At 40.5% G+C, this 25,890-nt stretch overlaps 2 protein-coding genes across 2 annotated transcripts in view; one reads left to right on the forward strand and one right to left on the reverse strand.

The window, feature by feature from the left end:
• Positions 1 to 25,890, reverse strand: part of LOC127533710 (terminal uridylyltransferase 4-like) — a 34,750-nt gene that overhangs the window by 1,076 nt on the left and 7,784 nt on the right. The window contains 19 exon segments of the mRNA XM_051947454.1: positions 837 to 922; positions 1,379 to 1,426; positions 1,523 to 1,700; positions 1,819 to 1,899; positions 2,007 to 2,120; positions 3,231 to 3,320; positions 3,440 to 3,543; positions 3,635 to 3,692; positions 6,300 to 6,403; positions 6,994 to 7,080; positions 8,273 to 8,423; positions 8,907 to 9,463; positions 9,557 to 9,731; positions 9,841 to 10,023; positions 20,030 to 20,149; positions 21,866 to 21,992; positions 23,094 to 23,163; positions 23,418 to 23,469; positions 23,593 to 23,681. Of these exon segments, the coding sequence (XP_051803414.1) occupies positions 837 to 922; positions 1,379 to 1,426; positions 1,523 to 1,700; positions 1,819 to 1,899; positions 2,007 to 2,120; positions 3,231 to 3,320; positions 3,440 to 3,543; positions 3,635 to 3,692; positions 6,300 to 6,403; positions 6,994 to 7,080; positions 8,273 to 8,423; positions 8,907 to 9,463; positions 9,557 to 9,731; positions 9,841 to 10,023; positions 20,030 to 20,149; positions 21,866 to 21,992; positions 23,094 to 23,163; positions 23,418 to 23,469; positions 23,593 to 23,681 (2,474 nt within the window).
• Positions 13,622 to 16,332, forward strand: LOC127533566 (uncharacterized). Its single transcript, XM_051946883.1, has 3 exons — positions 13,622 to 13,796; positions 14,388 to 14,499; positions 15,177 to 16,332. The coding sequence occupies exons 1-3, from the start codon at positions 13,690 to 13,692 to the stop codon at positions 15,705 to 15,707; spliced, it is 750 nt and encodes a 249-aa protein (XP_051802843.1). The 5' UTR covers positions 13,622 to 13,689; the 3' UTR covers positions 15,708 to 16,332.

Below are 25,890 nucleotides of genomic sequence, written 5' to 3' on the forward strand. Positions count from 1 at the left end.
CACACATTCTCACTCTGGTGGTGGTAAGCCACATTTGTAGCCACAGCTGCCCTGGGGCAGAATGATGGAAACATGGCTGCCAATCTGCACCTACGGCCCCTCTGACTACCACCGACATTTACACAGTGTGAGAGCAGCACTGGAGGCAAGGCGGGTAAAGTGTCTTGCCCAAGGACACAACAGCACATGACTAGGTGAGTGGGAATCAAACCACCAACCCTTCGATCATTGGACGACCCGCTCTACCACCTGATCCACAGCTGCCCCAACATCTGATACATTCAGTACAGACAAAAACGAGAAAAGCACTCAGAGAGTGCAGAACTCTCCACCAAGGCTGCTCAGCCCTTACTGGTCAATTTTTTGGAAAATTACATTACAACAGTATTGCTCCCAAACATGTTGGATATATTACACATCAGTATTGTGGACAGAGATGCTTTAAAAATGATCATATGAAAGTTGAATGTATTCTACACTGTGAGAAATCACAAATTAGAAGTTATATGATTTTGTAGCATATTTATTACTTCTCAGTTTTCTTTAAATTCTATCACACTGACAGAAATATTTCTGTGAACGAAGAGAGAACAACCTGCGTCTCTTTGGACAGTCCTTCATGTAATGTCCGATCTTCCCGCAGATCCTACAGCACCTGTCATTAGGCGCCAGCTCGCCTGTCCGTCAACACCTTTGAGTCAAAGAAGTAGTCCTGCAGCAGAACAGCGCAAATTTTAAACAAGTAACAATTTTCTTTGGGACACCAAACAGTTATCACATTCTTAGCTTTTAATCATACTATGTTTTAAGTATAAAAAGTCGGAGTTGTGCATGACGCACCACTTCAGTGGCCAGGGACCGATAGAAGGGAGTTCCAAACAGCTTCTTCCATTTATGAAGGCCTTCATGATGAAGTTTGTCACTGGAAGAGCATAAGATGCAGCATGAATCCAACACCAAGACAAGTGATCTAAACTGAGACAAGGTTTTCATGACCTTAAAATTCATTCACTGGCCAAAGAAATTAAACAGTGTTATTGTCTGGACTAATCACTTACTGTGAATGAAATTCTTTCAGTGTATTAAACCATACACAATGTGTGTTTGCATTGGCTAGAGTCAATAATGTTACAACTGAAATGAGATTGCTTCACTATCCCAAACATGTAACAAACATGGTTGCTGATATTTCCGGGTCACTCTATTTTCAGTTCAGTCAATAACAGCAGCAGTAGCGGCATCTGGATGTATAACATTAATAAATACATACCATTTCACAACAGAATAGTGCCTCTTTATTAAAAAACTACAACTGACTTTTGTATAAATGCTATCATGGTCTACAAAAGTGACTGACAAGCTAGACAAAAGGACTTACTTTTACGAGAAACTCCAGCGCCAAGATTATGATTCAAATCAAAGGGGTCTGAGTAAAAGAACACGAGTGATTAGAAGATAAGAGCTGGGCTGCAACTTTGAGAAGCAGATAAATTCATAGGGACAAGCAGAGACGTGAGAGTACCTTCAATAGCAATGCATTTGCTGGTCCACTGTTTTTCAAAGGTGGTGAGGCGTTTTCTTTGGCGGATGCTGATGACGTGCTCTTTGAAATCAAATTCTTCAGTGTAAAAGCGTAGGAGTCCCAACCACAGCTCTCCTACTGACTCTGTGTTTGGCTGTTGCTCTGAGAGGTGCTGACGCTGTTTGGACAGAAGATACAAACAACAGATCTACTTTAATCTAAAGGAAGTGAGAGTAGAAACAGCAGCCAAATTAACTGAGCCGGTCTGAGTTTCTGTAAAGTAATTTTAATTTAACTCACAAGATTTCAAGGTCATCACAAAAGAAAGCATTCCAGCCATCGACCATCCGCTGGGGAACAGTCTTCCCATCAAAGATCTAAAAAGACATCATACAGAGTTTTTTATTTTATTTTACTGAAGACTAAACACATGTTTATACTTGAAGCGTAACTCGTGTCTCAGTCATTAAACAGTAGTAGGTACCTCCTGTAGAACAGGTATCACTGGGGGCTGCCTCTGCTGCAGGAAGTAAAGCACCATCAGGATGTAAGCATAAGATGAGAGGCTTCCTCTGGATGCATCCCCAATGTCGCAGCGCTGTGAGCAAACAGGAAGGTTAGTTACAGGTACAGACAACACTGTACTGTTTCAGCGCCTTCAGGAATCTGCTATTTAGCGCACAGCCAATGAGACATCAGCATTTAGTCAGGAGAAAGGCCTGTTCTGCAAAAGCTGCTCAAATGTTCATCCTAGCCTTGGTAGTGCAGAAATCAGCCAACTTCCCACATCCACATGTCTGCAAGGGCAGGTGTGGTGCAAATTTTGTCACACGCCCATTCTATATAAATAAAACTGGATCAAACTGAGAGGCACAGAATGTGTTTAAAATCCAGCATGAAGTGTTCAAGCTTCACAGTGATGCCAATTTCCTTTTCCAGCAGGACTTGGCACCTGCCCACGGACCCAAAACTGCTACCAAATGGTTTGCTGACATGATATTACTGTGCATGACTGGCCAGCCAACTCAGCTACCTGGAGAGACTCTCTATGGGGTATTGTCAAGAGGAAAATGAGAAACATCAGACCCAAAAAATACAGACAAGCTTAAGTCCACCATCAAAGCAACCTGGGCTTCAATACCCTCAGCAGTGCCACAGGCTGACAGACTCCATGCCACGCCGCAGTGATGAAGTCATGTGTGGTAAAGAGCCCCAACCAAGTCTAGAGTGCATAAACCAATGTACTTATAAGAAGTTGGACATTTCTGTATTATTGGAGGTACTGGATTTCTGACTTTTACGAGCTATAAGCCATAACCATCAAATTTAAAACAGAAAAATGCTTAAATTATTCCATTTTATGTGTAACGAGTCTACTTTATATTTAAGTTTACCTTCATTAATTAAAATTACTCCTCAAAAAAGTTAATGATACTCAGGAAAATTGTTGGAAATGCATAATATTTCAATATTCAAACAAACACATACAAATAAAGTTCAATAACAATGACTTTGAAATAGTTGGTGTAACCCTGTAGGAAATCAAATGGTTTTTGATGTCAGAATGGCATAGTCATCTGGATGTTTTTAGGGAGTGCTTGAAATGTTAAATTCAGTCAGATGTAAAAACAAACCGGAAGCTGCAACATAAACTGCATAGAAGCAGTCAGTCAGGGTTTATTGTGTCTGCTTACCAGCTTCTACATACCTTTGCAAAGACCTTCATCGTGTATCCCAGGAATTGCACACGTGGATCCAGAGCTGCATACGTTGCCAGCATTCTGGTGTTGTGCTGCGCCTACAAAGATCCATCCATCCAAATAAGTTCACAAAAATATACTCACTAAACGAAGGCGTGTCTCAGCATTTATTCTGTCGTCTGATGACACATCTGATAACAAGGCCTTGTCCACTCACCAGAGTGTTATAAAGGCTAATATCCCCCTCCAAACCGCTTTGTCTGTGTTCAAACTTCACAATAGGCACTTTAGCTGTGGTGATAGGCAAGATGTTCCTCAAACCTGTGACAATGGGAAAATGGGAGGTCACAACCAGTCCTGGACACACGCAAGGACCACCAAGTTTTATAGAGACAGTAAAACCTTAACTCACCTGTATGCTTCTTTAGCACTTTTGCAAGGCCTTCAATGATCTCTTTGCAGTTCAGTTTCTGTTCAGAAGGACAAAAATGTACATTAAAAGCAAAAAATATACATACATATAAATATACACTTCCAGACAAAAGTTTTAGAACGCCCCAATTTTACCAGTTTTTTAAAAATTGAAATTCAAGTAGCTCAAGTCCAATGAATAGCTTGAAATGGTACAAAGTGGTGAACTGCCAGATTAAAAAACAAAAAAAACAAAAAAAAGATAAGGTTACCCAAAACTGAAAAATAATGTAGATTTCAGAACTATACAAAAAGGTCTTTTTCAGGAAACAACAAATAGGTTAACAGCTTAAAGCAGCAATGGAGGTTGATAAAGCCTTGAAAGTTGGTGCTACCAAATCCTACAGATCTCCCAACTTTTCATTACTTACAACCCTCCTGTCTGCATAAAAGTAGTGCTGGAACACACCGTGGCACCACACCCTCCAGAGCTTTATTTGAACAGTACTGCACTGCGGAAAGTAATGTGTTGCTAAAAAAATGGTGATTAAAATTAACAATAGAAAAGAGATAAACCATCATAACACTTAAAAATGTAGTACATTCCTGCAGAGAAACTGCAAAGAAAGTCAAGGTGTCAGAGGGTAGAGTTTTCTTCACCATCAAAAGGCACTCTGGAGGAAACTCTGACAGGAAGAGATCTGGAAGACCCAAAGCCACAACAGAATCAGAAGACAAGTTTCTGAGCGTCAACAACTTGTTGATAGGCTGCTCACAAGACAACAGCTTCAAGCACAGCTTCATAGTGGCCGTAGTAAGAAGTCTCAGTTTCAACTGTGAAGAGAAGACTTGGAGTTGCAGCAAGAAAGCCGCTGCTGAGATTTCAGAATAGAAAAAGAGGCTTGCCTTGGAAATGAAACACTGCCAATGGACTACTGAAGACTGGAAGAAGGTATTATGGACTGATGAATAAACATTTCAAATCTTTGGTTTGTCATGCAGAACTTTTGTACGCTGTCGAGTAGGAGAAAGGATGGTTCCTCAGTGTGTGACATCAACTGTCAAACATGGAGGAGGAAGCGTGATGGTGTGGGGCTGTTTGAATGGATCCAGGATCAATGACTTGTACAGAATGAGAGGAATCCTGAACCTAAACAGCTACCACAGCATTCTCTAGTGCCATGCAGTATCCTCTCTTGTGTTCCTAGTTGGTCAGAGGTTCATCCTACAGCAAGATAATGACCCAAAACATTAAGTCCAAGCTATGCCAGAAGTACCTTAAGAAAAAAAAGAACAAGATGGGAAGCTTGAAAACATGGAGTGGCAGCACAGTCTCCAGACTTAAACCGTTAGAACCGAGTGTAGCGCCGGCGCTACGGTGCGCATATTAATTATTTGGAGGACTTCCTACATTGAAAAAAACGTGATCATGATGTGGCCACGACCTGTCACACGTCGGATGAAGAGTCCAGCTCCTCGTCTGGCCCGGATTCCGTAAACAGCACGGATGAAGCTGACCTTGTCAAAGGAATTGATAATTCCAGTGACATGTAAGTCTATATTCATGAGAAGTTGTTTGTTTTGAGTTGGAGAAAAGTAAAGAAAGCAAAATGTAACGCCACTGAAAGCATTCAGCGCAAAATATGCATCATTATTACAAGTCATGTGCTGCGCACTTCTAACGTACTACGTAACTTTTTCTGTGTGCAGCGTTTACAATGCTGGGAAGGGGGAGGAGGAATAGGAGAGAATGAAGGTCTCCTGATCTCCTGGCACCCCAGCGAGAGGGAGAGGAAGGGGCCCAGCTCCGTCTGACTATGGTTTTGTACATGTGTGTTGATAAGTATCTGGCACACTTAGACATTTGATTGCATTATTGTAAATGATTTGTTTTGATGTTAATGTTGTCTCTTTGCAAATTTTGCACTGTTGTTTATTTTCGCTTTTTTTCCAGGTTACAAAATTGACCATATCTCAAAAAGCAAATGATGTGCAGACTCCAAATAAATTTCTTGTTGTTCCAAAGGATATTGTGTAACTTTTGTACATTTACAAATTTGAGGGATACAGCTGTGCAAATTCTGTATTTTGAAGTTTATGTGGAAAAAACAGAAATGATTTTCATTTTTTTTAAGGTTTATTGCATTTTTAAGCATTTTTTGCAGTAGTTAAGACATAAGTCAATTCATATTTTTTAAAACCTGCGATATAAGGATTATTTTTATTTAAATCAAATAAAAATACTCCAAAAATGGCACTACAGCATGTAAAAATATGTCCTGGCAGACTTGCATAATGGTGGGTCTTAAAGGGTTAAACCCCATGGAGCTGGTTTGGGATGAACTGGACAGAAGAGTGAAAGCAAAGCAACCTACAAGAACCACACATTTATGGAAACTTCTGCAACAGAGATGGAAGAACTTTCTGAAGAATATTTGATTTCCATTGTGGAAAGAATGCCACGAGTGTGTTCAGCTGTTTTATCTGACAAAGGTGGATACTTTGATGTGTCTAGAGTTTAGAGTATATTTTGGTCCCTAATTGATTTTTTATATTATTTATTTGTTTATTTGTTCTGTGCTTTCATTTCAGAGTACAATGAGAAAAACTGGAAAAACTGGGGTGGTCCATCATTTTGTGTGTGTATGTGTGTTTTGTCTGCCAACCTCTGCTGTCTCGTGACCCTCCAAAGTCATGCAGATATCCAGGTCACTGTCACGGAAGCCAAAACCATTTTTGGAAGACCCGAACAAGCAGAGCTGAGCTTTTTCTGTGGATTCAAAAACAGAGAAAAATATATACGTCTATGTCCATATGTAAATGCTGTCAAACAATACCCAGAGAAGTCCTTTACAATACGGGGCTCACATAAAAACGGCAATGTTGTGGAGTTTTTCTTTAGAAATATTCTCTTCAGTTACACTAATTCTACTTAAACTTGTGCTGGAACAACAATTACTGCAGATTTTCCAAGTTTTCCAAGCAAAATATTATGGCTCACTAAGTGATGGAAGCCTTTTAAATTGAACTGTAGAGAACAAGGACTCAAGATACATCATAAGTGAGCAACAAATTAACACAAGAGAAGAGGAAGGAGTAGGTGACCAGGTGTCTTTGCTCAGAATGGCCCTTTGGCGGGTGACTGTGCATAACGGTAAGCATGGTATGTTCAAATACATTAAAGTTGAAATGTTTTCTATTGCTGGGTACATCACATCTCAATTCACAACTGGTTTAAAAAATGCTTTTAGTCGTCGTTTTTATATTGACACCAGACGAAAAAAAACTTTTGAAGGAGCCAAAAATTCTTAAAGCAGGAAAAATCCTTCTGAAAAGTAATTTTTTTTGCGAAAAACTCACCATTGTACTCTTTCCTTATAAACCTCTCCAGGCCTGCGAGGATCTGTTCCCTCTTCTGCTGCTCAGCATGTATAGGTGACAGTTCATCTACAAATAGCAGAACACAAATATATTCACACAAAGCTGGAATGAGGAGCCCATTAATTGATTATTCAAACAAAATAAAGATAATCAGCAGCTATTAATGATGCTTTAATCAATAAAGTCCTTTCTCAACCAGATTCCACACATTGCACAGTTTTCAGGTTCAGCAATGCGAGAAAATACTGCTGGTCATCATCATCGTAAATTACATATTTTGTTGTTTGTCAAACAAACAATAAAAAAGTCATTTTGTGATGTTGCTCTACGATGCGTTCTTTTGTTTTATAGTGATGCAGTGTCTGTACATTAATGTCTGTAATGCCACAACACTGTTTTTTACTCTGCCAAGGAACGCGGCAGAGTTTTGTTTGTGATGATCAGCGTACATTTGTTCTTCTGTGAATCCATCTGTCTGTTAGCAACATCACTCAAAAATGGACTGTCAGATCTGGATACTTTCAGGGAAGGTCAGAAATGAAACATGGACCAAGTGATTAGATTTGGTAGTGATGCGGCTTATAGTCTGGATTCACGGATTTGTTAAAGATTTCTCTATCATCAATAGCAGCACGGCGTTATTGTAACCATAACAACTAGTGAACTCTACATCAGCTGTCTGCTGACGATCACATGATTGCGATCCTACTACAAATCCACTGCTGCAGACTTATTGGGACTTATCCATCAGAAATGATGCAGGAAACAATTGATTAAACTGTCTGGGTGTTTCTGAATCCCATCAATTACCGCCACATACTTAGGTCACATGATTCAGTATCCGTACACAACGTACATATGCACACCACACGCCTGTGCTCAGCGCAAGGCCATTTTGTTTGTGGGCGCATATACATTAAATAGACACTATGTTGCCGTGATATCTGCTACAAATTTTTTCAAAATTTCATCTGTCGGAAATGATATGACTGGCCAGCCTTGGCAGATTACTGCACTGAGTGCTTTTCTTGTTTACATGCTGATTTACTGATATAGAGCAATTTTAATAGTGTGGGGGTATTTTTTCAACACATTCAAGCTACACAAAAAATAAATAGAAGTTAATGCCAACTGTTGTCTAATATATTCAATATGAAGTCAACAAAGAACTTGTTTATTTCACTCCAGCTAAATGAAAGTATCCACTACAACAAACCAAAATGATGAAAAAGTCAGTATTGCGTTAGTGACTACATACAGTAGCACAACTTGCAGAGCCCATCGAGAATGTCTCTGAAGCGTTCGTTCATAGGAGGCAGAGGCTTCAGCTCAATCTTCTTAAAGTCCTCCGGACACTCATCCTTCAGGTGACCATCTCGTTTGCAGATGCTGCACACAACAGTTGGAGGCTGGAACAAAAAAAGCCCATGCATTAAATGACATATTTGACATAATCATTGCTGGAACCATTGTGTAATCAACAGGACATCACTGTGCCACAACAGTGTAGTGAGGTAATGCCCCACTTTGCAAAACTGAAAAATAAAATGTCTTAATGATTACGCTGTCTACGAAGTACTAAAATCAAAGTACCAGGATTCTCAACACTCCCATCACGCAGTAATAAAGCCCTTCCTAAGTTTAAACATCTCACTAAAATGACATGCATTCATCAGTAGTAGTGACAGAGAAATGAGCTTTTCTGCTTTCACAGCTGTAATATAGAAGAAGCATCAACCATGTATGTTTTGTTTTGTCCACAGAGGTACAGATAGCTTGGAAGCTATATACAAATAATCACATACAAGATTTGAAATTTGAATACTTTTAGCTGACTGTGCTACTAACTACAAAACAAAAAATAGCGGGTGAATGGTGTTCATTAGAATTACCTTTCCACCAGTGAAAATCATCTTGTCAAACACATAGTGCAAATCATCTGATGTAACAGGCACATCCTTCTCTGAAACACTGCTTTCTTCTTCCTCCTCGTGCTCTTCCTCCTCCTCCTCCTCCTCCTCCTCCTCCCCATCCTTGTCACTGTCCAGCAGGCCATTGGGGGAGAAAGAAGGTTTGTTCCCCTCATTGAGAACCATGTCCATGAGCGTGGCATCTAAAGTCTTCTCCTCCCTTTTTCTGGAGCCACCTTCATCATCGCTGTCACACTCCTCGTTCTCCTTAAACTCAAATTGCCCTCTCTGAGCACCCTGACTGCTTTCACCTTTCCCATCATCCTCTTCCTTGTTCACAAATGCAGTTTCTTTCTTTTGAACCCTTTCTGACTTTGTGCCATGTTCCCCTGCTTTCTTATTTCTCTGATGTCCTCCAGAGCCCCTTTTCTGGGGACAAGCAAAGTATTTGTAAGCCGTACGGAAACGCTCCTGGATGTACTCAAACACCATTTGGCTGTTCAAGCTCCGTGCAACATTTCTCTTCAAGGCAAAAGGATCTAGAAGAATTATAAAAAGACACACAATGTAAATTTTTGTGTGTGTGTGTGTGAGAGAGAGGGAAAGACAACTCAAACAAGGAGGTCTCTTACCTTCAATAGCGAGCCTGCGACGAGGCCAGTTCTTCACTTCTCGAGAGAGGAGCTCCTTTAAGCGGATGCTAATGATGTACTCTTCAAGAGCAAACTCTAATGTGTAGAAACGAAAGAGTTCCAACCACAACTGGCCCAGGGACACGCCTTTACCAAGGTCCAAGGTCAGGCGGGTCTTTACAAGAAAATAAGAGATTTGCTAAAGCGATGGTGGCAAAGCAACAATGTTAACACGAGCTCCCATAAATTGTTCAACAATCTGACTGTGCTCAAGTACAACTCACCAATCCCTCTGAATAGTGAGCATCATTAGGCTTATTCTGCTCCAGTTTGGGTCTGCCTTCTCCTCTGGCCTCGTTTCGGTTCTCTGTGGAGCTTGGAGGTCTGTGTTCCCATCGGACAAACATGTCCAACGCAATTCCAGTTAGATGGTATTCGTCTACACGTTTCACATCGAAGCCTTCAATCTGAAAGGAGTAAAATGAAGTAAAACATAACAGAGAAAACCTAGCTGTGAGCAAAGATGTGACTGTTCAATTTCTTCACACAGCTTTGTTTTTTCATTCAACGACTACGACTACAGGATAACAATCTCTAACAAACAATTTATATCTGACACCATCATTCACTGTTGGTGTGGTATGGAGTTTTAAACTGATCTTGTTTGTCATTTGTAAACCAGCAATAAATAAATCCCCTCAATGCAAACATGTCAGACATACAGTAGAGTCACATTAATGTCCTATCCTGATGACACAGATTGATGGAGACTGCCTGGGCAGAGTGTTTAACAATTTACAGACACATGGTAGTTTACGGGATAATTACAAATGGAAAAAACACAGTACAGTGGGAACTAAGTATTTGAACACCCTGCGATTTTGCAAGTTCTCCCACTTAGAAATCATGGAGGGGTCTGAAATTTTCATCGTAGGTGCATGTCCACTGTGAGAGACATAATCTAAAAAAAACAAATCCAGAAATCACAGTGTATGATTTTTTTAACAATTTATTTGTATGATACTGCTGCAAATAAGTATTTGAACACCTGAGAAAATCAATGTTAATATTTGGTACAGTAGCCTTTGTTTGCAATCACGAAGGTCAAACATTTCCTGTAATCTTTCACCAGGTTTGCACACACTGCAGCAGGGATTTTGCCCCACTCCTCCACACAGATCTTCTCTGGATCAGTCAGGTTGCTGGGCTGTCGCTGAGAAACACGGAGTTTGAGCTCCCTCCAAAGATTTTCTATTGGGTTTAGGTCTGGAGACTGGCGAGGCCACTCCAGAACCAGGGGCGGCTTATCAATAGAGGGCGCTAGGGCGCCGCCCCCTCTGTCTCACATCATGTAGAGCCACAGCCCTTCCTTTAATAAAACATTTCTAAAATTACATTTACATGTATATCCTATGTTTTTAACAAGCAAAATGGATAATAGAGCCAGTAGAGAGTTACTAAAATGTATAATTTGTAATAAAAAGTCAGACTAGAAACGTCCCACAGACGTCTACAGTTACTAATAGTGGACATATATCCGGCCGGGGCGCACTCATCTTTCCCCATTGACTCTCGTTATAACTTTGACATGCGCAGTTCGTTCCTCTTCAATATAAGAGATAGGAGACAGCGGGGCGCCCTGCTGCCTCCCTCTGATCGCTTTACACACCACCGGCCATGGGGTGGCAGCAGAGAGCAAGCGGTTTGTTCATCCGCTTGCCTTTAATTAAAAGCGCCAAGCGAGTGATGTTCAGCGCAGAGTGTAGGAGTAATTAGCAAGCAAGCTTATCAATGAGTCATAGAGAGAGCCAAAAAAGGAGAAAATGGAGAAAGAAAATTCAGTGAAGTCACTGAAAACAATGCCGTTCGAGAGGAGAACACTGCAGGAGAAACAGAGTGACGGCGCTCGGACCTGACCGGCCGGACGTCTTAATTAGACAACAGTCGGAGAACAGAGGGAGGAGATACACGTGGTCTTTTTCACGGGCCTGGTATGAGAAGACGTCTAGGCTGACAGGATGCAGTGAGGCAGGTGCTTTATTTTGCTTCCCTTGCCTGCTTTTTCAAACCAAGGGAACTGATCAAGCCTGGATTCAGACAGGTATGGCGGATTTAAAGCATTTTTCCGAGAAAGTAAGAAGGCATGAGCAAGCTAGGAGCCACATGGAAAATGCTATGGGTCTGGGCATGTTTGAGAGAGCTAACATAGCAGCTCAGCTTAATGATGGCTACAGGATAGGCATCCGTAAACATAACGAGGAGGTCGACAAAAATAGGCATGTGCTGTCTAAAATAATAGACTGCATTAAGTTCTGTGGTACCTTTGAGCTCGCCCTGAGAGGCCATGATGAGAGTGTTCATATAGTGCGTCATTTGGCCGACGACTGTATTTGCAGAACTATGTTCATATATCAACAGGGGCGGATTGAACGTTATTTCATTCGGTCGTTTGACCGAAGGGCCGGTCCACATCTGGGGCCGGTGCGGTGATCTTTATTAAATAATTTTGTTTGCTGATCACCCGGCGCCCGTATGGCTCATCGGGGAAAGCAAAAAACCCATTTGCAGGGGTGGTCTCTGACGCAGAGGCCTGGCTTCGATTCCTGCCCGCGGCACTTTAATGCATGTCTTCCCGCTACTCTTCTCCCCGTTTCCTGTCACTCTTCACTGTCACTTATGTCACTTTTGTTTATTTATCCATATGCGGCCGAATGGGATGAGCGTCCAACCATTAATCAGCCCTGTACAGGCACACAGGCCCACATGCTTCACACCACAACCACCGAGTGAAAATGAATTTCTCTATTTGAACCGAAAAAATGTACATTCAATCAGTGTAAAAATTATTTGTACATCGGACATGATCATAACAAATTTAGTGGCAGGGTGGCCTGGGTCACACGATTCATTCATCCTGACACACAGCAGTGAAAAGACTGCAGGCCGGTGCTGCGTAAAATGCCGTGAATCCCGCAGCTTATTTATATACAGATACATTCATGAGTTACTTTGCATCGACCATCCATGGTAAAATGTGGGTGTGTTGTGGGCGGAATGTGAGGTGGATCCACCTGTGCAATCTTCCAGCTGGTGTGTGATTTATCAAGAAATTGAATGCAGCTGTGCTTACGCACAGTTTTATAAATCAGGGGCAAAGGGCATAGGCCCGTTTCGGATTTTCGGCGTACGCAAACTTTAGTATGAATCCTACGCAATGTTTTATAAATGAGGCCCCAGAAGAGCAAGCTCATCTCCCAGGCCTATGATGGTGTGAGTGCCATGAGAGGAGCCACAGGTGGTGTACAGAAGAAAGTGAGCGATGTGTATGCGAATGCACACTATGTCCACTGCTATGCTCACCAGCTCAACATTATCATGCAGCAGGTGTCGTGCTTGACAGAGTGGTGGCACACAGGCTTCCAAGAGCAAGCACAGTAAGGTGGAACTTCCACAGCCGTGCTGTCAACACTGTGTTCAAGGTTCAAGGTTTCTTTATTGTACCAAATGGTAAAATTGTTGTGCAAAAAGGAACTCGGCGATCCCAACAACAAGTGAAATAAAACGCCCAACAAACATTCAGACCAGACAAATCACACAAAAAGCATAATCAGAAATAAAAAAAAAAAAGGGAAACTGCTCCAACATATCCTGATCTACCTAAAAACAATCTGCACAAGAGTGTTCACCTGGTGGACTTGCAGTTAAGCATTAAAATAGCTGAGGGTACAAAACTGCACCTATAGCGTTTTGTCCGTCCCTTAGGGACCACAAACCGGCAGCCTGAACGAAGGAGCTGGAACTCCCCATTCAGGGGATGTGAGCAGCCTTTTAGAATGGTGCTGACTTTACGCTGCAGCTGTGTGCTATACAAGGCTGGCATAGTGGGTTGAGGCATCCCAATTAACCGACCAGCCCACTTGATAATTTGGTTGAGGGAATTTTTGTCCTGTAGAGACAAATTTCCAAACCAGGTCGTCTTTGTGTTTGAGCACAAAGACGACCTCTTTCAGTGCTTCGAAACCATCAGGGACTCAGGTGACTTAGATTCTACCACTGTCCGTGAAGCTGGAGGTTTTGTGAGACTCCTGGAGGATGCTACCTTCTGTTTCTTCCTGGATCTTTTCCACCGCATCATGCCTCATGTGGACATACTCTACAGCCAACTCCAGAAGAGGTCCATCGATTCGGTCTTTGTCCACAGAGTGACGCAGCATTTCACCGACAACGTGCAGATGATCAGGTAAATACATTTGTATGTAACCATATTAAACCCTTATGCATCCTCTCACAAAAAGTGTCATACGCAGTACTATGGGACAAAAATGTCCAAGTCAGAAACTGTAATAAAATTATTATATAATATCATTTTCCTCTTAGATAGTTAGATTTTTAATCCATCAGTCCAGATAATAAAAGTTTTGATTGAACTGATCATTTTCAGAGTATTAACATTTTCTTTATTACCTTTAATTCCCAGTTCATTTACATTATATCATTATTGTTTGTGAAAAAATAAAATAAACTGAGTTTTACCCAAACACTTAATGCTAAAGGAAATATTTAAAACTAATGCAGTCTTGGATGTATTAGTGATGAGTAACAATGATTGATTTTGACAATGATTTTGTTTCCATCATTATTTATTTGTGGATAATTTGAGTGAAATGAAAAACTCACACTCAGTCATGTGCGCATCACATGACTGTAATAAAAAAAACTTCTGATTAATGTTAACGATAATAGCTCATTGTTTATGATACTTAATGTGCTTAATTTCTTTCCGTTTCCTGGCAACTAAAGTTTAATTTTTTTCTCTTCTGGGGCTGCTCAGAGACTCCCTCCCTACTGTCAGTGAAGAACATCACAGCTGTGTGCCTCAGCAGCAGCTGGCCAAGAAGCGCCGCACACTGGGACCAGATGAACTACAGAGGATAGCTACAGAGGTGAGATCAAAGCTGAGGCTCTGGTAACTTAGTATCCTACGATATGTCTGTGACTGTTGTCCTTCCTTTCTATATATATGTGGACGTCGTCTCTCCCTGAAGTTGATGAGTGGTGACCTGAACAATCCAAACTTTTCTCACCACTCATCAGGACACACAGCTTCATAAATAAATCTAATATCAACTGGCAGTGGTTCCTCCTGGCCTTAGCAATCTGAACAACATGGCTCCATGTAGCGCGGATAAACCTGCTGGACAAACTGTCACATGTAGATAGCAGGGCGTTTATGAAACACAGAATTCAACTGTACAACAGCTGCTAGTGCATACACATATGTCAGCAACAATAATTGATTATCTGTGTTGAATTAACACTGGTATTCAAGGCTGAAGTCTGTTATTTTCCTCTGTAAAGTAACATCTTTGAAACCTGATAAATTAAAGAGGGACATGAAGGTGTCCACAACCATATTCCCAAACCTCCACTTTCTCCAATAAAGTATATGCTATTCTGTTGTAGATAAACATTTTCCAAATAAGATTCAATAATATGGACATGACCTGAGTATGTTGTATGGTCTTTTACAGTGTTATAATCATAGTAAGCTCTTATGTGAACAATTGGACAAGACACTTTTATGTAGGTTCTGTGTGATATAATGTGTCTTTCTTTATAGGTTTGTGACACAATCCTGGGCCATGCAAAAGAGAGGTTTGCCTTCACCAAACACCTAATCAGTGCTACACTGCTTCAAGGAGACAGATTCCAGGAGTACGACAGCCAGTTCCCTGAAGCAGCGCTCAACACCACCATGGAGGCCTATCCAATGCTGAATAAGGGCAAGCTGAAAACTGAACTGTCACTCATCTTCAGCAGCACAGAGTTCAGGAGTTGCAACGGTGCTGTGGCTCTGTCCCAGCTCTTCATGAGCAACAATCTTCAGGACACCTTCTCAGAGACTGTGTCTCTCCTGAACATCCTCATCACGACTCCAATGACGACAGCTGAATCTGAGAGGTGCTTCTCAACACTAAAAAGAATCAAGACCTTCCTCAGGAACACGATGTCGCAGGATCATCTTAATGCACTGGCCATGCTCTCTATGGAAAAGAAACTTGTCAGGGAGACCCCAGATTTTAACCATAGAGTCATTGAGAAATTTGCATGTCTCAAAGACAGAAAAGCAAAACTTGCATACAAAAAATAACACAGATGTAGAGGTGCTGGCTTTAATCTCTAAAATGTGAGGATTTACTGTTTTTGTCATTTAATAATGTAAATAGAAATGTCAGTTGACACAAGTGGCACTTTAGACTGAAAGCCTGTTGATTTTCATGTGTTCTGAAATCTGAGGAATTACTGTTTTTCTTTATTTTCATTGTAAATATTTAATGTTAGTTGACAGAAGCACTTTGGGCTCACAGCCTAAGATAAGATAGGTTTTATTTGTCACATGCAGTTATACATAGTATAATGCCTAATGGTTTCACTATTTTTTTTTCAGGCAAAGTGACAAATTTTTATTGCTTTGATCTTAAATATGCAGATTTGCTGTGTTCTCATTGTCATGTAAGGTTGTTAATGTAAAAGTTAGGTCATAGAAGCGCTGTCTGCTTTAAGCCTTATAGTTAGGTTTTTTTTTTTTAACAAAGTGTCCAATGTTTGTTGGTTTCACAGGTATGGATTTGTTTTTGTTTATTTGAGTATGTAAATATAAATATGTTGTTCCAAAGATTTTGCTGGACAGAAGAAGCACTTGGCACTCTTTGAAGCTGGAAAAATGAATTGTTTCCTTTTTTACTTTTGAAGTAAAAAATAGATTAGCATATTTATACATTCTTAATTTAATTGTAGAAAAGGAGATTTTAAGGGTTTGTGTACCAATTACACTTTATCTGGAGCAAATCATATCAAATACTGGGGCGATAAATTCAAATTCACTAGCTGGTAACATTTATGTGCATTTAATTGTCTATTTGACTCAGCAGTAGTGCTTAGGTGTACCCTCGTAGTGGTGCATAGTAATAGCACATCAAATGGCTGTGAACATAATTTACATCAATTCTTGTATTCCGGTGTTGCAGACTCTGCTATTTGGTTTGGTAAATTAAGTGCCCCCCCCGCCCCCAAAGAGAAAAATTCACCAGCCGCCACTGTCCAGAACCTTGATATGCTTCTTACGAAGCCACTCCTTGGTTATCCTGGCTGTGTGCTTCATGTCATTGTCATATTGGAAGACCCAGCCACGACCCATCTTCAGTTCTCTGAGGGAAGGAGGTTGTTCCCCAAAATCTGGCAATACATGGCCCTGGTCATCCTCTCCTTAATACAGTGCAGTCGTCCAGTCCCATGTGCAGAAAAACACCCCCAAAGCATGATGCTACCACCCCCATGCTTCACAGTAGGGATGGTGTTCTTGGGATGGTACTCATCATTCTTCTTCCTCCAAACACGACGAGTGGAATTAAGACCAAAAAGTTCCATTTTGGTCTCATCTGACCACATGACTTCTCTGGATCATTCAAATGGTCAGTGGCAAACTTAAAACGGGCCTGGACATGTGCTGGTTTAAGCAGGGGAACCTTTCGTGTTATCCATGATTTTAAACCATGACGTCTTAGTGTATTACCAGCAGTAACCTTGGAAACGGTGGTCCCAGCTCTTTTCAGGTCATTGACCAGCTCCTCCCGTGTAGTTCTTGGCTGATTCCTCACCTTTCTTAGGATCACTGAGACCGCACGAGGTGAGATCTTGCATGGAGGCCCAGTCCAAGGGAGATTGACAGTCATGTTTAGCCTCTTCCATTTTCTAATAATTGCTCCAACAGTGGATCTTTTTTCACCAAGCTGCTTGGCAATTGCCCCGTAACCCTTTCCAGCCTTGTGGAGGTCTACAATTCTGTCTCTGATGTATTTGGACAGCTCTTTGGTCTTGGCCATGTTAGTAGTGGGAGTCTTACTGATTGTATGGGGTGGACAGGTGTTTTTATGCAGCTAACGACCTCAAACAGGTGCTTCTAATTTAGGAGGAGAAGTGGAGTGGAGGTGGACTTTTTAAAGGCGACTAACAGGTCTTTGAGGCTCACAATTCTAGCTAATAGACAGGTGTTCAAATACTTATTTGCAGCAGTATCATACAAATAAATTGTTAAAAAAAATCATACACTGTGATTTCTGGATTTTTTTTTAGATTATGTCTCTCACAGTGGACATGCACCTACGATGAAAATTTCAGACCCCTCCATGATTTCTAAGTGGGAGAACTTGCAAAATTGCAGAGTGTTCAAATACTTATTGTACCCACTGTAACTGTGTCCTCCAAATGTGAGTAAAACCTCCAAAGTGGGAAACAACATGTCTGCCTGTTCAAAACAAATTACCGTCACAAAATGTGGACTTCATGTCTTGAACCAGGATACAACTTCAGTGTGAACAAGCATTCTTTTCTGGAGGACTGCAGTGCCACCATACCATGACCCCATATGTGGTTTAACAAGCACATAAGTAGCTACATCACTCACACAGGTGGTGACTCAGGTATTCACAGGTGTTCTGATTACACTTGATTTATTCTGCTACATTCTGGGCCCCGGGCTGGTTTTTACACTTTACCCCAGTGCAAAGAAACTTTTAACAACCAACTTCAAGTAACCTTGGTGAAGCTCTTCCTGTTATTGACTGTGTCATCTCACATTTGTAACTATGTGAGCCCTTCCTAACGAAACACAGCCTTCAAGGAAAAAAATGCTTGACTAAATTTATCTAAACATTACAGATGAGTTAATACCTTTTGATAGCGTTGTCTGCATTACAATTCTCTAGTGGTGCCACAAATGATAAATGCAGTCTTAGTTAAATGGGTCATATTATCTTTTATCTGAGCAACTAATGAATATAAATTTTACATTTTGAAGATATTAATGATTTATAGCAGCATCAAATTGTTTTGTTTCTCATTTTTATGCAAATGTATGCAGCATAGTGCTAAAAAAAATCCAATGAGATCACATAAAGAGCAGTGCATGGATATTTTGGGGCATACTTTGGGGGATTTTTTGTAGAGGCCTTTTTCACAAAACATGATACTAGTCACAGACAAATTATGTGGGTCCAGACAGACACTGTCTGTATGACACAGGTGGTTGACACTTACAGTTTTAACTGCACTGTCTAAAGGCCACTATACACTGTGTGATTTTCCAACGTCACAGATGAAAGATAACAACAGTGAAAGAATCATGGCAATATCTTTGGTCATGACTCTAAATCTGTGGTCCTACATTGCACTGTGAGACAGGTTCAAGGATGGTCGTTGTCATGGTCGTCTGACCAAAGACAAACTGCGATCGAATTCTGACTGTGAGAAATTTGGGGTGATCATCTCAAAGTGTGACTGCTGCTGTAACCAACGATAACTAACTAACCTACAGAAATGCAGGATGAAATGACGTACTGATCAGCGCGACACTGGCACTAAACCCAAACAGATGTGGGATTTAAACAAAGAAGACAATCTAGTGGAGTTGCGGCGGCAGAAGCTTTTTTTGACGAGTCCTCCAGCTCGCAACACAACCGGACAGAAAAGGACGAAGCATGGAAGGATATCGCAGCGAAATTGCAGCTCCCAGGTTAGTAGTCTAACATTAGCTGCTAGCAAACACACACACACCGCTGTAAATAGTGGAAACAGCACTTAGTGTATGTTATTAAATAAATACAAATCAAATCCGTTCATGTTTCCCTAGATTCCCTGTGACTGCAGGTGCTCCATTTATGCTTCGGTTGTTTATTTTTCAAGGATGGATGCCACACACTTATTGCGCATTCATGTCGACTCACATACATCGTAGGCTACGATTCAGCTGCGTTTTCATCGTACAATCTGCACACAGCAAACTTCACGTCGTGGCCAAAGATTACTAGATTCATGTTGTACAGTGTAGAAAGCTGTGAACTTAAAAAAGATTGTTAAAATCGCACAGTGTGTAGAGGCCTTAAGATGGTCAGTCTATTTCCCCATTTTTATATCAAAGTAGAGAGGCAGGGGGCAAAGACAAGTAAAAATGAGATATTTAGACATTTTATCAACACAGCCTTGTCATTTCTAATTCACGGTGCATTCCTATTAGTTTTTAATCAGATTAAGTAAACTGCCAGACACATGATGCTATAAATGAGAAAAGCTTTTGTTAGTTGTAGAAGAGATTTGGTGAATCATATTTTTTCTTTCACAATTTATTTTCAGTGCTCAGGTGTGTATTTATCTGAAGGTAATTGAATCTTACAGCCTGACAAAGGTTCAAAAATACACCCTATATGTGTGATTATTTTAACAATTGTAGTAAAAATAAAAAAGTGGTTCAAAACAGTTCCCTCTATTTCATTTCTTTTAAAAAAATGACAAAGGTGAACCCAAATACAACGCTCCTAGTTCACATATTCCTTTGAATTTTGCTACATAGCATTTCTCATCTCTCTTTCCAAACGGTGAGGAGGCAGAGTGACAGTTTTCTAAAGACAGTTCACCTACCCAACGGCCCAGGTACACAGGAAGAATGGGCTCTTTTCTCTGCTGAAGGAAGAAAATGACCATGAGGGCGAAGGAATACGAGGGGATGCCACCTTCAGCCTGGCAGTCAATGTGGCATAGCTGTGGAGATGAACGATAAAATGTAAACAATTCTTTCAGATGGTTGTATTTGATTGTAAAAAGGTATAACTGAAATCAACCTTTTCAAAGGTAAACTCCACACTCAATATACTCTAAATAGCTTGTCCTGAACATAATCTTAGGTTTGGCATCGTGGCATTTAGTGCGCACAGTGTATTTAAAATTAGTGAACAATCCATCAATAAATACGAAAGCTTTGCCAACATGCCTTTAAAATGCAACGTATTTAGTACCAGGACATAATTAATTCTCCAAGGAGGCAAAGTGTGTGTGTGTGTGTGTGTGTGTGTGTGTGTGTGTGTGTGTGTGTGTGTGTGTGTGTGTGTGTGATTAGATTTTGGCAGCGATGCGGCTCATAGTCTGGATCCACGGATTTGTTAAAGATTTCTGTATCATTGCAGGATAGCGGTATGGCATCACTGTAACCATGACAACAAGCGAACACTACGTCAGCTGCCTGCCGACGATCACATGATTGTGATCTTACCACAAATCGACTGCTGGTGACTTAACGGGACTTATCTGTCAAAAATCATACAAGAAACAAGTGACTACCATAATTTCTGGACTATTGAGTGCGCCTGAATATAAGCTGCACCCACTAAATTTAAAAAGAAAAAAGTTTTGTACATATATAAGTCGCATCTATCTACAAGCTGTAGGTGTCTACATTGTAACAAAGATTTTTTCAACTTTTAATTAAATATTTTTTTTCCAAACAGTGCCTGTAACAAGGCAGTAAAACACAGAGTCAGTTCTTCATGCTGCCGACTCCAACGTCTCACCATCGATTCATTGATGCCAAGTTTATGTGCAGCAGCTCTATTTCCTTCTTTGACACGCAAATTGATTGCCTTTAACTTAAAAGCTGCATCATATGCATTCCTATGTGTGTTTTCCATGATAGAGTGTGCATGAAGTGCAAAATGACCGATTTGAAGAATTTAGTTTAAGTACGTTTGATTTAATTTGAACAGAGTCAATGGTCCACCGTGACCTGTTCAGTAACTTCATTATGATGCGACGAGGCTAAATGTTTTGGCAGCATGAAGCTCGCCTGAAAAAAATCTATACAGTAGCCACATCGTTGTATAAGCAGCAGGGTTCAAAGCGTGAGAAAAAAGTAGTGGCTTATAGTCCGGAAAGCACGGTAAATTGTGGGGGTGTTTCCGAGTCCCATCAATTCTCGCCGCCCGCTACATATTTAGGTCTAGCGATTCGGTATCTGTACATAACATACACATGCAGAACACACGCCTGTGTTCAGAGCAAGGTCATTTTGTTTGTGGGCACATCTATATTAAATGGTCACATTATATGAGGTCTTCATTTCTGCCACAAATTTTCTAAAGATTTCAGCCGTCAGAAATGATACAAAGACCGAGCAGTCTTGGCGGAGTACTGCGCTTTCTGAGCGCTTTTTTTGTATTGAAACTGTACAAATAGTGAATCATATGTGTGGATAAATACACGAATGTTCATTCTCTTGTAATTCTCACCTTGTTTACAAGACTTAAAAAAGGTGCATTTTTATTCTAGAAAATCCCAACAAACCTGTTTTTGAATTAAAAAGGAATATCAGGACTAGCTGATACGCACCAGAACATTCTGAAAACAACTGAACACACTAAATCCTATAAGCAACTGATAACCATTTCCTTTTTCAGCTGATGTCGTTGCAAATCACAGCCTTACCCTTGCCCAGTAACGGAAGGCCAGCACCAGGGGAACCAGTCTGGGCTCCAGTTTAGCCAGGGCTGCCAGGTGATTGGTGGTGAGACAAGCAACATCATTACCTGCGCTCACTTTGCACATCAGGCCACTGTGCCAAAAGAGAGCAGTGGAAAAACAACAACAAAAAACTGGATCAAATTCTTGAAATGACATGGAACCACAGTTTGTGGCTTCTTTTATTGCTGTCAGGGTCATTATCTGAAAAAGGTATATGCAAAATATAAATAATTTAAAAAAAGAATAGATAAAAACATGCCCACACTAGAGTGCAGGCTTTATATGAGGAGCATCGCTGTTTCACTAGAAGACATTTTTGTGTGGCACCAAAGGAGAGGTCATAAAATAATGTTCTGCAGTGTGCAGTTCGAGGCCTAGCAACTTGATTTGTTTCTGTTTTTGTACATGCTGCACTCGATAAATTCGCAGAAAATACGCTGAGATGACAGCGCAACCTGACAATGTACAAAATATGAGTTTGGACACGAGTGGTTTTTTTTTTTAAATGGCACAATAAAAGTCTCCACTTGTGTGAATAGATAAAAAGTTTAACAAGACGCCAAAAGTTTAATGTTGCCATGGATACAGTTCTACAGCAGGCAGCAACATGAGGCCCATTTACACTATGGATGTACTGACAACTATTTGTTACACTGACAACAGCTAACCTTTAAACAGGAAATTTTGCACAATACTTTGCTGAAAGGAACACTTGTTCATGTGCGAAATCACACATGAAACCAGGTCGTGCTTTTACCGCAGCGCAACACAACGTAGTAATGTCCTACCGTAATGTGCAGTTACATAAGTAGTAAGTGTAAATGATCTAAAAAGGCTGTTGTTTTGGAGATGGTACATTTTTAAGGTGCCAACTCACAATTGTCGAAACAAAGTCACGAGTGAACATTTAACAATTAGTGAGGAAGAAAAAGAAGCTCAGAGGAGGAGGGAAGAAGAGGAAGCACAAAGAAAAGCAGAAGAAGAAGAAGAATGAATAAGAATGTAAATGATCTAAAAAGGCTGTTGTTTTGGAGATGGTACATTTTTAAGGTGTCAACTCATAATTGTCGAAACAAAGTCACAAGTGAATATTTAACAATTAGTGACAGAAAAATCAAAAAGACTGAAGGCATGCAGAGATGTAAAAATGACCAAAAAATGCATTCCACCAGTACAGGTAAGTAGTTCTTACCTGCTGACATCCCGACAGAACACAGCAGGAACTTTGGCATGAAAATCTGACTCAACCTCAGAAAATTCAGCTAAAAAGAGAAAACAGAATAGAGACAGTAAATGGCCTTGAAGAAAACCACAGAAACACAGATTTATGGCAGGGCCTTGAGATTACAAAATAGTAAGATTTATGAGGTCCTTACAGAGGCATATTTTAACCAAGTTCAAGACAAATGTAGGTAAGAAAATCAATGAAAGTTCTGCCAAGTCAAATCTGAAACTTCATGCAATTAATCATGGCTTGCATTAAGTTAAAATTATTAATGAACTTGGCAAATCTTACAGCTGTTTTTGAGGATTTCCAGCACTTGAATCAGGACTTCAGGTTGTGTCATCTGAAGAGACAAAAAGAAAGAGACTGTCATCTATGAAAACCAAACATTGCTGATTTGCAGTGTTCTCCTGTGTTAGTACAGTAAATACAACATGCTTCTGTGAAATAGCTCAGGCAGACTTACTGAGGAAGGGTAGGTGACGTCAATGTTGATATCACTTGTCTTGAAGGCAAAGCGGGTAAGACACGAACCATAGAGACGAAGAGAACAAGCTGGAAATTCAAAGAAAAGACATTGGAAGCTACTGTATAAATAAATACAGCCAAGCCCTAAATTAATCATACCACTGGCACATTTTGACTTAAAGTTACTTTTATTCAACCAGCAAGTTTTTTTTTTTTTTTTTTTTTTTTAACCGGAAATGAAACAGGTTTCTCCCAAAAGACAACAAGACGATGTACAAGAGGCATCATTGTGGAAAAAATATTTCTCAGCTTCCATTTACATTTGAACAAAAAGTGTCCAAAATCATTCAAGTAAACTCACAGTCAACAGGAAAATCCAAGGTTCTATATTGTTTCAAACAGTCCACGCTGTTCTGAAGCATCCTAATGACCCTGATTCAGGTAGTCAGCTAACCTCATTCTTTGGGAACATAAGGTTGGTGAACCTGACCAACCCCAGATCATAACCCTAACCCCCACAGGCTGGCAGGCACTAGCCATGATGAGGGCATCACTTCATCCGCCTCTCTTCTTACCCTGATGCCCCCATCACTTTGAAACAGGGTAAATCTGGACTGATCAGACCACATGATCGATCACATTTGTTCCTGTAAGATGATGGTTCTCCACTATCCTTCAGGTTTTAATAATACGTTGGACGGTTCTCAACCTGATTTTAGTAGAAATCTCCTCAGTTGTTTGCTTGATGCAGGCCAATAATTTGACCCTTCTGAGACAGATTAACATCTTTTCCATGACCACAGGATTTGTCTTTCAACTTGGTTGTTTAAGAAATGAGAAGCTCCTCACTCCATCAGCTAGGATTAAATAAAATGCTGCTACTGCTTAAACGTATTGATCACTGCAGTAATTATCCAACAGAAGGCTCTTACCCATTTGCTGGTGATTTTTATTTGGGTCAGACAGTGTGTGTGGTTTTATATATATACACACGTGGACAAAATTGTTGGTACCCCTCAGTTAAAGAAGGAAAAACCCACAATTCTCACTGAAATCACTTGAAACTCACAAAAGTAACAATAAATAAAAATTTATTGAAAATTAAATAATCAAAAACAGCCATTACTTTTGAATTGTTGATTAACATAATTATTTAAAAAAACAAACTAATGAAACAGGCCTGGACAAAAATGATGGTACCTCTATAAAAGATTGAAAACTATTTGACCAGAGTGACATGATTAACTCAGGTGTGTCATTTAATTGACATCACAGGTGTTTCCAAACTCATAATCAGTCAGTCTGCCTATTTAAAGGGAGACAAGTAGTCACCCTGCTATTTGGTGAAAAGGTGTGTACCACACTGAACATGGACAACAGAAAGCGAAGGAGAGAATTGTCCCAGGACATCCGAAAAAAAATGATAGACAAACATCTTAAAGGTAAAGGCTATAAGACCATCTCTAAACAGCTTGAAGTTCCTGTGACAACAGTGGCTCATATTATTCAGAAGTTCAAGACCCACGGGACAGTAGCCAACCTCCCTGGACGTGGCCGCAAGAGGAAAATTGATGACAAATTGAAGAGACGGATCGTTGGAATTGTATCCAAAGAGCCCAGAGCAACCTCCAAAGAAATTAAAGGTGAACTCCAAGGCCAAGGTACATCAGTGTCAGATCGCACCATTCGTCGTTGTTTGAGCCAAAGTGGACTTCATGGGAGACGACCAAGGAGGACACCACTGCTGAAAAAAACTCATAAAAAAGCCAGACTGGAATTTGCAAAAATGCATGTTGACAAGCCACAAAGCTTCTGGGAGAATGTCCTTTGGACAGATGAGACCAAACTGGAGCTTTTTGGTAAGGCACATCAACTCTATGTTCATAGACTCAAAAACCAAGCATACGAAGAAAAGAACACTGTCCCTACGGTGAAACATGGAGGAGGCTCAATAATGTTTTGGGGCTGCTTTGCTGCATCTGGCACAGGGTGTCTTGAAAGTGTGCAAGGTACGATGAAATCTGAAGACTATCAAGGCATTCTGGAGAGAAATGTGCTGCCTAGTGTCAGAAAGCTTGGTCTCAGTCGCAGGTCATGGGTCTTCCAGCAGGACAACGATCCAAAACACACAGCCAAAAACACCCAAGAATGGTTGAGAGAAAAGCGTTGGACTATTCTAAAGTGGCCTTCTATGAGCCCAGATCTGAATCCCATTGAACATATGTGGAAGGAGCTGAAACATGCCATTTGGAGAAGACACCCATCAAACCTGAGACAACTGGAGCTGTTTGCTCAT

Source organism: Acanthochromis polyacanthus, chromosome 4 (assembly GCF_021347895.1).
Source record: "Acanthochromis polyacanthus isolate Apoly-LR-REF ecotype Palm Island chromosome 4, KAUST_Apoly_ChrSc, whole genome shotgun sequence".
Lineage (NCBI taxonomy): Eukaryota > Metazoa > Chordata > Actinopteri > Pomacentridae > Acanthochromis > Acanthochromis polyacanthus.